At 41.0% G+C, this 17,589-nt stretch overlaps 1 protein-coding gene across 1 annotated transcript in view; it reads left to right on the top strand.

Moving 5' to 3' along the window:
• The window catches only part of MCM4 (minichromosome maintenance complex component 4), a 44,634-nt gene extending 27,392 nt beyond the window's left edge, over positions 1–17,242 (top strand). Inside the window, exons 9-17 of the mRNA XM_075826263.1 lie at positions 9,821–10,041; positions 10,983–11,103; positions 11,574–11,833; positions 13,380–13,745; positions 13,933–14,060; positions 14,159–14,366; positions 15,107–15,335; positions 16,175–16,308; positions 16,801–17,242. Of these exons, the coding sequence (XP_075682378.1) occupies positions 9,821–10,041; positions 10,983–11,103; positions 11,574–11,833; positions 13,380–13,745; positions 13,933–14,060; positions 14,159–14,366; positions 15,107–15,335; positions 16,175–16,308; positions 16,801–16,893 (1,760 nt within the window). The 3' untranslated portion in view covers positions 16,894–17,242. The remainder of the gene's footprint in view (positions 1–9,820; positions 10,042–10,982; positions 11,104–11,573; positions 11,834–13,379; positions 13,746–13,932; positions 14,061–14,158; positions 14,367–15,106; positions 15,336–16,174; positions 16,309–16,800) is intronic.
• Positions 17,243–17,589: the final 347 nt, after the last annotated feature.

Here is a 17,589-nt window from a genome sequence, read left to right as displayed (position 1 = left end):
ACCCAATATATAGCTGCCAAAAAGCAGTCTATATCGCTAGAGGGTGCTTCATTTATATTTATACCAGACAGACTGCAGTTTAGAAATTAATCTGACAGGCATCTCTAATGTGAAGAGTAGGGTCACCCATCAAGTGAACCCTAATGAAATCATAGAAAATATGCATAAAGGATTTGAATCACAACAGACAAACCAACTTTGAGGAATTTTGCTTTATTCTGCGGGTCGATATGATTACTGCGATACCATTTGTATGTAGTTTTTGCTATGTTTTGCAGTGTTTGCGCAATAAAATCACTTCTTTATAAAAGTTATTTTTTGTCATCCTATTCTGAGAGCCTTAACTTTTTTTATTTTTATTTTTCAGTCAAAAAGCTTTGTAACGGCTTGTTTTTTTTTTTGCTGGAAGGGTTATAGTTTTTATTGGTACCATTTTGGGGTACATGCGACTTTTTGTATTGTATATTTTGGGAAGAGTGGTGACCAAAAAATAGTGATTCTAGCGTTTTGTTTTTTACTTTTTTTTATTTTATTTATTTATTTATTTTTAAATAGCCACTCCCACTAGTGTTGAGGGGAGTGGCGTGTGGTGCATGGGATGTGTAGTAAAAAATAATAAATGAAGAGTGTATGTGCAAGTGATAATAATATAAGTGAAATATAGGGGGCAGTAATAGGTAAAGTGCCTAAATGAAAATAAATGGATAATGGGGTGCAAGTGTGTGAAACATGGAGGGATAGTGTGTAAGTCATGAGGCGCAATGTATATAGCCAGGTAAAAGCCTATTTGTGACGCCTTGATAATGCATAGAGCGGGCTACCCTGCTTGCTATGCCAAACGACAACACACCCTCCGGCTGGTCCTCATAGGCTTTTGTGCATGGCAGCCCGAAGGCCATTGTCTGGCCTCCGGTTGCAGTGTCAAGGATCGCCAGCCCCCGCAAATGCATGTGGGGGGCTGCCGATCTGCTGTAAACCTCTTCAATGCGGCGATCACAATCGACTGCCGCTTCGAAGTGGTTAATTGCCTATTTCAGCAGCGACTGGCTGCTGATCGGCAACGGGGAGAGCAGGTCAGACACCCTGCACAGTTAACCGCCGCTGCGGTGTAGCGCCGTGTGGCAGGTAACTGTTAAAGCACGGACGTAACTGCACGCCCAGGTGCGCCAAGTTACTGCTCACCAGAACATGCATTTAAGCCAAGGCGCGGGAAGGGGTTAACCCCTTAAGGACGCAGCCTAGTTTTGGCCTTAAAGGGGTTTTCCAATACTTTTTTTTATTTCTTAAATCAATGCAATGTTCCTCTATTAAGATATTAGTGCACTCTGTCTAGCTTTTTCTTGATAATAAATGGTTTTAGTAACATTACTCCCTATTGTTTACCTGGAGAGGTTTGTTTTGCTCAGTAAGTTCATTCCTCTTCTCTTCCTGTGTTTCTCCTCCCTGCATGCACTGCTCTAGTCCCAGCATGCAATGTGCATGCAGCAGTGCACTTGCTCCGCCTACTACACCCAGCTCTACTAACTTCTGCAATCCCAGTCTTCATTTTGGTGCTCTCATTCTATTACTGCTAGCACAAGCTGAAATCACTGGATATCTGCGTTTTTAAACAACACTGACCCTATATGATGATACGTAAAGTTTGGTCTTTATAATTATAAGTTTTCTAAATGTATATTAACTGTTTATACAGTCTTAGTTTTAAATACTGTATTTTATATATATATATATAAAATAAAAAAAATTGAATTCTAACATGTGAATTGGGATAAAAGGAGCAATACCTGTGGATCGCCGCTGCATCCTGTGTCGGAGATTCACAGTGAGCAAGAAAAAACTAAAGGGAAGCAGCGCTCCTAACTAGCCATCGATGAAAAATAATTCCCCTTCATGTAACTCTGCTACCTGTCAACTGAAAAGTCATCCACCACAGGGAAAAATGTTAGTCCATCATGTCTGATTCCCAGGTGTTTCTTTGCGGTACTCCTCTGTGTGGAAACATTTTTCACTCTGGCAGCTGATTTTTCCATTGACAGGTAGCAGAGTTACACAACAGGAAAACAAATTCCCCATCATGTAACTCTGCTACCTGTGAACTGAAAAGTCATCGGCTGTTTGAAGGGGGTGCACCGCTCGTATAAGCGCTGCTTCCCCTTACTTCATCACACTGTGAATCGCTAACTAGTTCGTATAGAAGCGAAGTATTGCCTAATTATTTTTTTTGGGCTTCCAGTTCAGTTCTGAAGTGGCTTTGAGGGGCCTATATATTAGACACCCCTATGAAACACGACATTTTAGAAACTAGACCCCTCAAAGTATTCACAACAGCATTTAGAAAGTTTATGCACAAAATGTTTTACCAGAGAAACGCAACTCAATACTTATTGTCCAGATTCTGCAGTAGAAATATCCCACATGTGGCCCTCGGGCGGTAATGGACTGAAGCACCGGCCTCAGAAGCAAAGGAGCACCTAGTGGATTTTGAGGCCGCCTTTTTATTAGGCACCATGTCCGGTTTGAATAGGTCTTGTGGTACCAAAATAGTGGAAACCCCCAAAAGGTGATCCCATTTTGGAAACTAGACCACTTGAGGAATACATTGTAGTTTTCTTGGGGTGCATGCAGCTTTTTGATCAGTTTTTATTCTATTTTTAAGTGGCGCGGTGACTAATAAACAGCAATTCTATTGTTTTTTAATTCTATTTTTGTTACAGCGTTCACCGTGCGCTATAAATGACATATTCACTTTATTCTATGGGGCGATACGATTAGGGCTCATTTACACGAGCGTATTATACGTTTTTGCAACGCGCGTCGCAGGGACCTATGTTACTCTATGGGGCCGTGCAGACAGGTACGTGATTTTCACGCAGCGTATGTCCGCTGCGTGAAACGCACGACGTCCTATATTTGTGCGCTGTTCGCGCATCACGCACCCATTGAAGTCAATGGGTGTGTGAAAACCACGCATGTCGCACGGAAGCAATTCCGTGGGACGCGCGTGATTCACGCAACAGCACTGTAAAGGATGAATGAAAACAGAAAAGCACCACGTTCTTTTCTGTTTACAAACATCCAAACGGAGTGTCATAATGATGGCGGCTGCGCGAAAAGCACGCAGCCGCGCATCATAAAGGGCTGACACACGGAGCTGTTAAGTGCTTTTTGCGCACGCAAAACGCCGCGCTTTTTGCTTGCACAAAACGCACACGCTCGTGTAAACTCGGCCTTACGGTGACACCAGATGTTTATAGTTTTTTTATGTCTTATGGCGTTTGCACAATAAAATACGTTTTGTAAAAAATCATTCACTTTTTGTTACCTTATTCTAAGAGCCAGAACTTTATAATTTTTCCATCAATAAAGCCGTGCGAGGACTTATTTTTTGCGTAACGAACTGTAGTTTCCATCAGTACCATTTTTCGGTAAATGCAACTTTTTGATCTATTTTTAATACATTTTTTGGGAGGTGAAGTGACCAAACAATTGTGATTGTGGTACGGTTTATTATTATTTTCTTTTACGGCGTTCACCGCGCGGGATAAATAACGAAATAATTTTGTAGTTCAGGCCGTTACGGACGCGGCGATACCAATTATGTATCGTTTATTTATATATTTTTATTAATAAAAAAGGACTGATAAGGGAAAAAAAGGGGGATTTTTTTAACTTTTAATTTCTTATTTTTACACATCTTTTTTAACTTTTTTTTTTACTTTATTACTTTGTCCCACTAGGGGACTTGAGGGCAGGAGGCCCTGATCGCTATTCTAATACACTGCACTACATCCGTAGTGCAGTGTATTAGAACTGTCAGCTATTCACTGACAGCAAGCATAGTGGGTCCTGACTTTGTCAGGACCCACTAGGCTTCCGTCGATGGCATAGCCGGACGCCTTTGTTTGGTGTCCGGTTGCCATAGTAACCATCGCCGGCCGCTATCGTGTAGCAGGCCGGCGATGGTAACTTAACCCCTAAAAACCCGCGATCTCTATAGAACGCGGCTTTTAAGGGGTTAGACAGCGGGGACACAGCGATCGGTCCCCGCTGTAGGAGCTGCGGCAGCTGCTGTACGAGACAGCAGCTGTCACAGCTCCTGCACCTGTCGGGAAGACGGCCGAAACGGCCGTTATTCCTGCAACTTCGTATACACACCGCTACACACCTTCAACCTTGCGCATGCGCAGTGTAATATACACGGCCGCTGAAGACGCAGCCACATAATTTCACAGAGCATGCGCGGTGGAGTGTGTTCACCACGCATGCTCTAATTCAATAAAGAAGCACGTGGTACGGTTACGTCATTTTTGACGTAACCGTACAGCGTGTAAGCCGGAAACCGGAAGCAAGGCAGAAGACCAAATGGACGGGTCTGCACAGGAAGTGCAGATTTTGCATTGCTAAGGGGACGGCGACGGAGGAGGATATACGACGCTACAGCCATCTGATGAAACGTAAGTACATTGGAAAGTTATATCTTTTTCATTGTTTTATTTAAATAAATGTAATTTTTTAGTTCCGGAATACCCCTTTAAGGCTCAGAGCCCATTTTTCAAATCTGACATATTTCACTTTATGTGGTAATAACGTCGGAATGCTTAAACCTACCCAAGCGATTCTGAGATTGTTTTCTCGTGACACATTGGGCTTCATGTTCGTGGTAAAATTTGGTCGATATATTCAGTGTTTATTGGTGAAAAATTGCAAAATTTAGAGAAAATTTTGAAAAAATTGCATTTTTCAGAATTTAAATGCATCTGCTTGTAAAACAGACGGTTATACCACCCAAAATAGTTACTAGTTCACATTTCCCATATGTCTACTTTAGTTTGGCATCGTTTTTTGAACATTATTTTATTTTTCTTGGACGTTACAAGGCTTAGAACATAAACCGCAATTTCTCATATTTTTAAGAAAATTTCAAAAGCCTTTTTTTTAAGGTACCTCTTGAGTTCTGAAGTGGCTTTGAGGGGCCTATGTATTAGAAACCCTGATAAAACACCCCATTTTAAAAACTAGACCCCTCAAAGTATTCAAAACAGCAGTTAGAAAGTTTTTTAACCCTTCAGGCATTTCACAGGAATTAAAGCAAAGTGGAGGTGAAATTTGCAAATTTCATTTTTCTTGCTGAATTTCAATTTTATTCATTTTTTTTTCTGTAACACAGAAGGTTTTACCAGAGAAACACTACTAAATATGTATTTTCCAGATTCTGCAGTTTTTAGAAATGTCCCACATGTGGCCCTACTGCGCTCGTGGACTAAAAGACAAGCCCTAGAAGCAAAGAAGCACCTAGTGCATTTTGAGTCCTCTTTTTTTATTAGAATATATTTTAGGCAGCATGCCAGGTTTGAAGAGGTGTTGAGGTGTCAAAACAGTAGGAATCCCCCAATAGTGACCCCATTTTGTAAACTACACCCCTCAAGGAATTCATTTAGGGTTGTTGTTACCATTTTGACCGCACATTTTTTTCACACCACGTATTTGAATTGGGCTGGGAATTTAAAAAAAATATATTTTTTCCAATAATATGTCATTTTAGCTCAAAAATTCTTATTTTCACAAGAAATAAAATACTCAATTTTGTTGTCCAATTTGTCCTGAGTGCGGCAATACCCCATTTGTGGTGATAAACTGCCGTTTGGGCCCATGGGAGGCCTCAGAAGGGAAAGAGCGCTGTGTGTTCTTTGGAGTACAGATTTTGTTGGATTGGTTTTCGGGTGCCATGTCACATTTGCAGAGCCCCAGAGGTATCAAAGCAATGGAAACCCACCAGAAGTGACCCCATTTTGGAAACTACACCCCTCAAGGAATTCATTTATGGGTAATGTGACCATTTAGACCCCATAGTTTCTTCACAGAACTTATTTGAATTGGGCTGGGAATGAAAACAAAATTATTTTTGTCAAATAATATGTAGTTTTGGCTGAAAATTTATTATTTTCACAAGAAACAAAATACCCCATTCTGTTGCGCAATTTGTCCTGAGTGCCGCAATACCCCATTTGTTGTGATAAACTGCCGTTTGGGCCCATGGGAGGGCTCAGAAGGAAAGGCCCACCATTTGGCCTACTCGGGATTTTCTAGTGCGAAGTCATGTATGCAGAAGCCCCTGAGGTACCAGTACAGTTGAAACCCGCAAGAAGTGACCCCGTTCTAAAAACTACACCCTTAAGGCATTCATCTAGAGGTGTAGTGACCATTTTGACCGGAGACATATACCCCATAAACTGTAATGTGGGTTCTCCCGGGTATGGCAATACCCTACATGTGGCTGTTATCAGCTGCCTTGACACACAGCAGGGCCCAGAGGGGAAAGACGAGGGGGGATAAGCTGTGCGGAGTGCATCAGGGTAAGTAAAATTGGGGTAAATTATAAACCAAGGGATGTATGATAAATTTTAAAACACTTTCATACAGAGCTCTGGTTATTCGGGACACGTGTCACATTGATATATTGTGTCCTCCCTTATCCCCCTCTTATAGCAGACTTTGCACCTCTTTTGACTTTTTCCCTTCTTGCCAGTTTGGTGAACTTCCCCTGGAAAGTGTTGCCCTGGTACGATGCGTGTGGGCTCGCTTCCAGAAGTACTGGGTGCCCCCCCTTCTTGGTCCCTAAAGATTAGGTTCTTGATAATCACCTCTTGAAATTCCAGGAAAGTTCCCGTCTGGCCTGCACATCGACGTAGCATGTACGCATTGTACAAAGCCATCTGTATGATGTGCCCGGCCAGCTTCTTATACCTCACCGCATGGCGCTGTAGGGCTTCAGGGCTTGATCTTACAAGTCCATCCCTCCCATGTACCTATTGTAGTCCAGGATGCAGTCTGGTTTGGGGGTGGCCTTTCCTTCATATATCCTAAACCTGTAGGTATACCCTGATGCACTCTCGCACAGCTTATACATCTTCACGCCATACCTTGCCCTCTTACCCGGCAGGTACTCGCGGAATTGAACCCTCCCTTTAAAATGTACCAGGGACTCATCAATAGAAATACACTTCTCGGGGGTGTATGCTTGGGAAAACCGGGCACTGGAACGGTCTAATAGGGGTCTCCGTTTATACAAACGGTCAAAACTGGGGTCATCTCGGGGTGGGCACGGCTCATTATCAGTATAATGTAAGAAGCGAAGTATTGCCTCATTTATTTATTTTTTTAGGTTCCAGTTCAGTTCTGAAGTTGCTTTGAGGGGCCCATATATTAGAAACCCCTATCAAATACCCCATTTTAGAAACTAGACCCCTCAAAGTATTCACAACAGCATGTAGAAAGTTTATGAACCCTTTAGGTGTTTCACAGAAATTTAGAGCAAAGTAGAGGTGAAATTTACATTTTTTTTTTGTCAGAAAATCCTCTTTATACCATTTTTTTTATAACACAAAAGGATTTATCACAGAAACGCAACTTAATACTTATTGCCCAGATTCTGCAGTTTAGAGAAATATCCCACATGTGGCCCTTGGGCGGTAATGGACTGAAGCACCGGCCTCCGAAGCAAAGGAGCACCCAGTGGATTTTGAGGCCTCTTTTTTATTAGGCACCATGTCCGGTTTGAAGAGGTCTTGTGGTGCCAAAACATTGGGAACCCCCCAAAAGTGACCCCAATTTGGAAACTAGACCCCTTGAGGAATCCATTGTAGTTTTCTTGGGGTGCATGCGGCTTTTTGATCAGTTTTTATTCTATTTTTAGGTGGCGTGGTGACTAAAAAACAGCAATTCTACTATTGGTTTTTTTTCGTTTTTTTTTACAGCGTTCACCGTGCGCTATAAATGACATATTCACTTTATTCTGCAGGGCGATACGATTACGGCAATACCAGATGTTTATAGTTTTTTTTTATGTCTTATGGCGTTTGCACAATAAAATACGTTTTGTAAACAATCATTCACTTTTTGTGTTACCTTATTCTAAGAGCCATAACGTTTTTATTTTTCAATCAATAAAGTCGTGCGAGGACTTATTTTTTGCGTAACGAACTGTAGTTTCGATCAGTACCATTTTTAGGTACATGCGACTTTTTGATCTCTTTTTATTCCATTTTTTGGGAGGTGAAGTGACCAAAGAATTGTGATTGTGGTTCGGTTTATTATTATTTTATTTTACGGCGTTCACCGTGCGGGATAAATAATGAAATAATTTTGTAGTTCAGGCCGTTACGGACGCGGCGATACCAATTATGTATAGTTTATTTGTTTGTTTATATATTTTTATTAATAATAAAGGACTGATAAGGGAAAAGGGGGGATTTTTACTTTTATTACTTTTAAATCTTTTATTTTCTAATTTTTACACATCTTTTTTTTCACTTTATTACTTTGTCCCACTAGGGGACATGAGGGCAGGAGGCTCTGATCGCTATTCTAATACACTGCACTACATGCGTAGTGCAGTGTATTAGAACTGTCAGCTACTCACTGACAGCAAGCATAGTGGGTCCTGACGTTGTCAGGACCCACTAGGCTTCCGTCTATGGCATAGCCGGACGCCATTGTTTGGTGTCCGGTTGCCATAGTCACCATCGCCGGCCGCTATCGCGTAGCAGGCCGGCGATGGCAGCTTAACCCCTAAAAAGCTGCGATCTCTATAGAACGCGGCTTTTAAGGGGTTAATCAGCGGGGACACAGCGATCGGTCCCCGCTGTTGGAGCTGTGACAGCTGCTGAACAAGACAGCAGCGTCACAGCTCCTGTATGTGTCGGGAGGACGGCCGAAACGGCCGTTACTCCCGAGACGTACTATTACGGCATGGAGCGCGAACGATACAGCTGCCATGACGTAATAGTACGTCAAGGAGCGGGAAGGGGTTAAGGGATAACTTCATTCATAACTTTATTTTTTACTTGTACTGTATTTACATAGTCCTGTATGCTAATACATTATACTGTGTCACTGCAGGCCTGACTGCAGAGGGATTCCCTGCTCTTTGATCGCATCACTGGAAACCCATTGATGTGATCAAAGAGGGGAGTTCCCTATAGGGTTAAACAGCTGAGGTCCGAATGTTTTCTGACCCCAGCTGTCTTCAGCAGGCTACTCTAAAATCAGGAGGTGTTCGTTACAGTTCCAGCTTAGAGGATGAGCGCTCATCAGTCTCTTCTACAGCGACGCCAAAAGACGTCACTGTAGACTAAGCACATATACCGCCTTGCCAGCCGCTACAGAAGCAGTTTAGGCCCCGCTACCAAGCTGTAACATGCTGCTGACACCAGGGGATGATGACATGGACTCAGCTTCTGAGCCCGTGTCATCCACTTGTCATATGGATACGGCAAAATGCGGGAAGCACTAGCTTTCCATGACGTATCATATGACAAATGTCAGAAAGGGGTTAACTGTTTACTTTGTTTTCATTAAAAATAAAATTTATAGCCTGTTGCCACTGTATGGCGACTGTTAAACGGATAAGTCATGGCACTATTAATAGCTTTCCATGACATAATGGTTAAACGGATGCCTTTCAATCCTGTGCGTTAATCGACTGCCTAACAGTGCCATATGTCACTCAGACTATATTGGTAACCGTTTAACGACTAAATCGTGAGCTCTCACGACTACTTTTTATCATGTATTCGTTAAACGAATACCATTATAGTCTATGGGTGAAAGGTGTCTCTGTCAGGCTTCCGTCACGGCCTATGTTTGACGTATACGTTGGGAATTCTCCAATGCAGGAATATTTGCAACATTAAATCCAACGAACATGTTTTCTAGTACTTTATATTGATGTTCTCCGGACTTTATCTTTAAATGGCAATTAATTTTTTTTTTATTTTTTATATGTAAGGGTTTATAAATCTGTTTCTAAATTGCTTTTCAGATATTGATCAGCTGATCACAATTGGTGGAATGGTCATCAGGACTTCACAGATTATCCCAGAAATGCAAGAAGCTTTCTTTAAATGTCAAGTTTGTGCTTTTAGCACAAGAGTGGAGATTGACCGAGGCCGCATTGCAGAGCCATCCGTCTGCAAACATTGTAACACCACACACAGCATGGCATTGATTCACAATCGCTCCCTGTTTTCAGATAAACAAATGGTAGGTCTTCTCATTTTCAATGTAAAACGTTACGTACCCTGCACACCACGTATATGCCAGCGTACAGGCTTAACGTGACCAAAGGGCTCCATCATCCTGACAAATCGGTATACCTTTTTTTTGAAGGATGGAATAGCGCAGTAGCATTTTTGTTGGATACCACCATATGTAATCCATTACAAGTATATGTTCAGTTTATTCGTTGGAGCTTTTCAAGGACTGGAGTTTCTGAGAAGAGCATCAGGTAGTGTGGCAAGAAGCGACGTCAGGAGCTTCCCCTAGGTAGAGCGTTTTCGATACTCTGCCTGCCAGCTGCGACTTAAGGCCTTGTTTGTTTTTTTGCAGGCAGAAAAACATCTGCCTCCGAATTCGTTCAGCAATTTTGAGGCAGATTTTGCACTGCGGGCGAAAAACGCTCAAATGGGTGCCTCAGCTTTTTTCTGTCTCCCATTGATTTCAATGGGAGGTCAGTCGGAAACCACAGCAAGAAAGAACAAAGAACATGCAGTTTTTTTCCCCACCCGGGAAACTTCTCTACCTCCCATTAAAATCAATGGGGCACGATTTGGCAGTTTTTTTTTTAGTGCCGATTTGTGACAAAATCAGCGTAAAAAAACTGTGTGAACTAATCTTAAAGCTCTTGATATCATGGTCAGTATCTGGACAGTGATTTCAGGAACTTCCCCGGGCACAATGCTTTAGTTAACACTCTGCCAGGAGAGTTCGGGAGTACTTTGCAGCCTTCCGTTGTAGGTATATGTTGGGGGGCCATATTCTAAATTGCATTTAGATTTCTCTGCTTTCAGTGAACGGAAACATTTGTCTAGATTAAAAGGGTGAAAGCTCAGCTGGTCCTTGTGTACCACATCTATTGGGACTCTTACGTATCAGAGCTCTGTCTATAGTATGTGTTTTGTTATTAGTGTTTTTCTATTTTTTAGATAAAACTACAAGAGTCTCCTGAAGATATGCCGGCTGGACAAACTCCTCACACTATCATTTTATATTCACACAATGACTTGGTGGATAAAGTGCAGCCAGGAGATAGGGTCAATGTAACAGGTATGTAGTATGGCCTGCAACGTTTTACTCACAAATTGTAATATTTCTATTTTGACAAAGTCTTAATTACCCTTTAATGGTTATGTACAGAAAAGAATGCAGACCAGGAATACTGCATGTAATACTGCGATCCGTTGTCACATGCAATGCTGTTTTCCATAGAAACAATTTTAGGAACGTCTCCTAGAACCACTCCTTCAAACTGACTGCTGCAAAACCACGATCCAGCTGCGTGTAGAAGCAGCAGCTCTACTGCTATGTGTAAATTATGACATGAGTGTTTTTCATGTCTGTTTTCTATGTTGGGCAGGTTCTAATGCTGTTTGTTGTATATGCGTTTACATAATTCTGGGGCACAGATACCCATACATCTAAAAATGAATTGTTCACATCCGTGGAGCATTATACATCTTCTTTCTTTTGTTATTGTATATAATATATTTAGACTTTTTTTACATGTTTAATTGTAGGTATTTACAGAGCAGTTCCCATTCGTGTAAACCCCAAAGTCAGAAATGTAAAGTCTGTATATAAGACTCATATTGATGTCATCCATTATCGGAAGACGGACTCCAAACGTCTACATGGAATTGTTGAGGACGCTGAGCATAAGATGTTCACTGAGGAACGTATAGAGATGTTGAAGGAACTGGCTGCTAAGCCTGACATCTATGAGCGGCTTTCCAGTGCTCTGGCACCAAGTATATATGAACATGAAGACATAAAAAAGGTTTGTCTATTCTAAACCATTTCTATCTACATCACTACATATAAAATTAGCATTACTGCAGTACAAACCGTTATTTAGAAAAAAAAAAAAAGATCAAGTTCAGTATTAAGAGTTTCTTTTACAAGCTATTGATTTCAACGTTCAGGCCATGTGTAACTAAACCTGACATAGTACAAGCGAAGATAAGAAACTTTGTAATATATCTTATTACAGAATATTACCTAACTTATCAGACTCCTCTTCCTCATTCCTTCACTGATCACTCGCCAGTGCTCAGCAGCAGCAAGGAGGACTTTATACAGCAGTACGGAGCAGAGAATTCAGTACGTACGTTCTGGATTCTGCTGCTAAGACCTTAATCACAAGAACGTGAGAGCGGAGCAGGATCTTCTGTTATCTGGGCTATATATGGGGGGACATCATAGCGGCTAGTCCTCTGCCTGCTTGAGCGGAGTTAACCCCCTTCAGGACACGGCCAGTTTTGGCCTTGAATGGAACAATTTTTTGTAAACTCTTTTTGTTAACTTTTTTTTTTTCTTGTACGACGTAGTTGTATGAGACTTTGTTTTTAACAAGTTTATTTATTATAAAAAAATGTGTTTTTGTTTTTTTTACATTCATTTCAACTTTGAAACTTTTTTTTTTTTAATCCCATAAATCCCTTTTATCATTTTTATTTTTATTTTTTAACTAATGTACTGGCATAGATCTATATGCCAGTACATTCGCCTGTGTACTGATTGTACACAGGCAGTTGTTAGGGCACACCTCAGTATGCCCCAACAACCGGAAATATGTTCAGACAGCCCTGGGGTCCTTCAATGGACCCTGGGTTGTCTGGCCATACAAGTTACGGGCTTTGATTGCATCACAGTTATCTTCTGTGACGCGATCAAAGTGCAGTCCCCTCTCCTTGAACGCTGCGATCATATTTCATTGCGCCATTCAAAGGGTTAATGGCGGAGAGCGGATGGTTCTCTTCTCTCCGCTGTCAGAGCGGGGCCGTGGCTGTGTATTACAGCCGTTGCCCCGCTCTCGATCGTGCGCACAGACTGCTGTCACACAGGCCGAGAATGCTCGTCCTAATGCGCCAAGTACTCGCCGCTCAGGACGAGCATTCTCGTCCTGTGTCGGCAATCGGTTAAGGGAAAACTGACCATTAGAAATATTTAATACAGAACTGCTTTAAGAAATGCAGGAAACAAGTCATATAATGGTCAGTGCTCGTCCTCCTGTACGTACACGACAGCTTATTTTAAAAAGTCACCTAATTAGGTACGCTTTAGAACAAGTAGCAAAGCCAAATTAAATTAATGTTAAATTCATCTACTCTGTCAAGACATCTATCTTTTTTTTTTTTTCTTTTTTTTTTTTCTTAAGACCGCATGTTAATATTTTGTGTATCCTTCATTAACTGCTTGATGCAGAATACAATAGTTTTACTAGTTACAAAAAAAAAAATACCCCTTTAGAGAAACGTCTTTCCACCTTTAATATGTTTGTAGTCAACAATTTATCTGCTTTTAACACAAATCTGTCTGTGCAGGGTATTTTGCTGCAGTTGTTTGGTGGCACACGCAAGGATTTCAGTCATACAGGAAGAGGAAATTTCAGAGCTGAAGTTAATATTCTTCTGTGTGGTGATCCCGGCACTAGTAAATCCCAACTTTTACAGTATGTGTACAACCTTGTACCTAGAGGCCAGTATACTTCTGGTAAGGGATCCAGTGCTGTGGGTTTAACAGCCTATGTGATGAAGGATCCAGAGACAAGACAGCTGGTTCTCCAAACGGGAGCTTTGGTGCTAAGTGACAATGGCATTTGTTGCATTGATGAGTTTGACAAAATGAATGAGAGTACCAGATCAGTACTTCATGAAGTCATGGAACAGCAGACCCTATCAATTGCTAAGGTAAGTGTGCAGAAGCGTACAGCTCGAGAGCATTTTTTTATTAAGCATCGGGTTAAACCAATGTTCTTCGTTGTATGTAAGGACAAACACATTTTCTTATGAGTTGATTTTGTGCACATTACAGACTATCGACACCCTATGCCTTTATGCTTACAAGGTTCGTGTTTTTTTTCCCTCCACTCTTCAGGCTGGCATTATATGTCAGCTAAATGCTCGTACATCTGTCCTAGCTGCTGCAAACCCTGTGGAATCTCAGTGGAATCCAAAGAAAACTACAATAGAGAACATCCAACTTCCGCACACCCTTTTATCAAGGTAAATTGGTAAATTCGCTGGTTGCATGTGACCGTTTCTAAAACATTCTTGTTCTGCTGTTTCTAAAGAGAAAAATTGTAACTTTTTGTTTTTGTTAGATTTGACCTTATATTCTTGATGTTGGATCCACAAGATGAGGCCTATGACCGGCGCCTGGCTCACCATCTTGTGGCTTTGTACTACCAAAGTGAGGAGCAGTTAAATGAGGAGCAACTGGATATGGCCGTATTAAAAGATTACATTGCATATGCTCGCACTTATGTCCATCCAAGACTTAGTGAGGAAGCCAGCCAAGCTCTCATTGAGGTAATACTTTTTAAACAATTTTATAGGGCAATTCCACTACTAAAGCTGGGCATGTCTTCAGAATATTGATGCTTTTAGGAATGAATTCTTGCACTTTACATTAGTGCTTGCTCCACAAAGAACGTTTCACACAGAAAAGCTGATAAGGCCTCTTGCACACGGCTGAATTACAGCTTTGTTTTTTATGAATCCGTAATGGACAATGAAGAGCATGGAGTTCTCTCCTGTACTCTGTATAGCTCGGATTTTAATTTGCAAGAAATTCAACAGAAAAGAATGGCATTCTCCATAGCATTGCTTTTAGGGGAGTAGAGCTTTGTACAAACAGCACTGACAGAAGCTAGTAAATGATGAGTTTTGCAACCTGTTAACTGGCTTTATAGTCCCATATAATTAAGTTGGAAGAGCTGTTAAATGCAGCATTCTGTTAAATTCAGCATGCTATAAATAAAAGAAAAAAAAAAAAAAAGTGCAAACGTGGATGTTTTGTTTTGTTTTTCTTTGTTTTTTGGTTCTCTTTTTTTAAGGAGCAAACTATCTTTAACAGGAGGTATTGCTACTTGGAAAATAATTGGTTATGTAAATTATTTTTGCTGCACTAAAAAAATGAGCGCTTTACAATGCATGCTCTTCTACTTTAGTTTGTAGGTTTGTTTAGAATGCGAGGGGTAAAAAATATGTGCCTTCTACAATCTCAGCCCGTTTTGATATGTGTATATATATTTTATTTTTTTACAAAGGCTTATGTAGACATGAGAAAGATTGGCAGTGGTCGTGGAATGGTATCTGCTTATCCAAGGCAGTTAGAATCTCTGATTCGTCTTTCTGAAGCCTATGCCAAAGTACGCTTTTCCAGTAAAGTGGAGACCATCGATGTAGAAGAGGCGAAACGTCTTCATCGTGAAGCTTTGAAACAGTCTGCCACTGATCCAAGAACTGGCATTGTAGATATCTCAATTCTTACTACAGGTAAAGGCTATTAGTGGGGGGTACCTTGACACTAATGTCCCAACACATTCCCATGGTTTCTCCCACCGGATGCCAGAGGTGAAAACCGCATGTTTAAAGATGGAACCAGCAGAGAGAACTTGCCTAAGCAATCATTTGGGCAACAGCCATTTCAGGTCTATTACCGGCGTAAGTGTTTGGTTAGCAGACCTCAAGTCTTTACAAGCAAGTGTGACATTAAGAGCCTTTCCCATAGAATTTCCTCTGATGGGCTAATGTACAGATTCTATTCAGACCATGCATAAATTTGTTTTGCCCGCATTAGGGGGGATTCACACGAACGTGATTTGCGTCCGTGCAGCCCGCATGGTTTTCATGCGGGTCGCACGGACCTATGCAAGTCTATGGGGCAGTGCAGACTGTCCGTGAGTTTTGCGCATCATGAGTCCGCTGCGTAAAACTCATGACATGTTCTATATTTCTGCATTTTTCGCGCATCACGCACCCATTGAAGTCAATGGGTGCGTGAAAATCACGCGCACCACACGGAAGCACTTCCGTGGGACGCGCGTGATTCGCGCAACATCAGTAAAAGAATGAATGTAAACAGAAAAGTACCATGTGCTTTTCTGTTTACAAACATCCAAACAGAGTGTCATAATGATGGCTGCGCGAAAAGCACGCAGCCGCGCATCATACGGGGCTGACACACGGAGCTGTCAAGTGCCTTTTGCGCGCGCAAAACGCTCACGTTCATCTGAATCCGCCCTTAGGCTAATTTTCCTTTGCTAAACTGAAACCAACTAGTTAAGTGTTTTTTGTTTTTTTTTTCTAACCTACGTTTGAACTCTATTTTCTAGGAATGAGTGCCACAGCTCGCAAACGCAAAGAGGAACTGGCTCATGCACTAAAGAAACTGATCCAGTCTAAAGGCAAAACACCAGCCTTGAAGTACCAGCAGTTGTTTGAGGATCTTCGAGGGCAGTCTGACGTAGTAAGTGAAAATTCATCTCTACAGTTTTAATGTTTTTAAAGCTTTGTAAAATCTCCAATGACAAATCTCACATTTTAAATAAGTTCGACCCCCCCCCCCCCCCTCAAAATACAAAATCATTTTGTCTTTAAATAATTTACAACGGCTAAAATAATTAGCATGTTTAATAAAGTATTATCCTGAGGGCAAAGTCCTTGTGTTCTCAGGACTGGTCTAAAAGTGTAACGACATTTTGGTGTGATAAGGAAATCTGCGCCTGTACATTATCATTTGTCAGTACTCTTTAAAAAGTTATTCCAATATTTTGATTTTCTCAAATCTGACATAAGTTGTCTGGAAGTTGCGCCGCCTGATGGCCTTAGCTTGTTGGTCCTTATGTTTTCTGCAGTAAGATGGTCTTGCATCTTTCTTTTGAAACCATTTGGACAGGCTTGATATGAACAAGAATTACCAAACCTCACTTTTTTTTTTTTTTTTTTTTTAAATCTTCAGGCAATTACAAAGGACATGTTTGAAGAAGCTTTGCATGCGCTGGCAGATGAAGACTATTTAACAGTGACTGGGAAGACTGTTCGCTTGTTGTAAAATGTTTTTCAGCAATGATGTTGGCTGCTATTCCTTCTTGCTGAAGAATCCATACTAGCTTTTGGAACACTCTAGGGAGTTATCCCTGTCAGTGTAATGGGTTTATATCGGTGTATGTACATATGAATTTTGCTTTTTATAGATCAGTTGATTCATAACATGCACAATAACAAGTGGCTTGCCATAGTTCATTATGTGGAACTGTTTTAGGCTACTAAGCAAAGCACTGTTTATAAAATTACAGGATAACAATTTTTTTATTTTTTTCTTCAAATGCTACATTCTTGTAGATGCTAGAGGAAAAAGGTGATTTCTGAATGTTTCTTACTAAAATAAACATTTGCAAATATGACTGTCTTGATTTTTTTATTTTTTTTCAAACTTTTTATTTTTCAAAAGTGGAAGAGGTATCAACATTACAAAAAACTTTAGATATTTAGGAATACAGTGTAACGCAGCACTCCAATCATATATTTTTCTAAAAAATTTGGCAGGGGGTAGTCTGGAAGACAACCATAAAGGATGTGATGGGGGGGGGGAGGGGTAATTGTGTTTGTGCTTAGTTTTCTTTCCTTGGAGGAGATCTGTAGGTAACCTGATGTGGTCCTGGTTGAAGAGAAAATTAGGGAGTCATAGGTTGCTGTTCCAGCCTGGCAAATTTTTTTTCTGGGATCTAACCATGTCCTGTGGGTGTCC

Source organism: Rhinoderma darwinii, chromosome 5 (assembly GCF_050947455.1).
Source record: "Rhinoderma darwinii isolate aRhiDar2 chromosome 5, aRhiDar2.hap1, whole genome shotgun sequence".
Taxonomy (NCBI): Eukaryota; Metazoa; Chordata; class Amphibia; order Anura; family Rhinodermatidae; genus Rhinoderma; species Rhinoderma darwinii.
The sequence above is the reverse complement of the archived record's forward strand: the minus strand, read 5'-3'. Positions and strand labels throughout refer to the sequence as shown.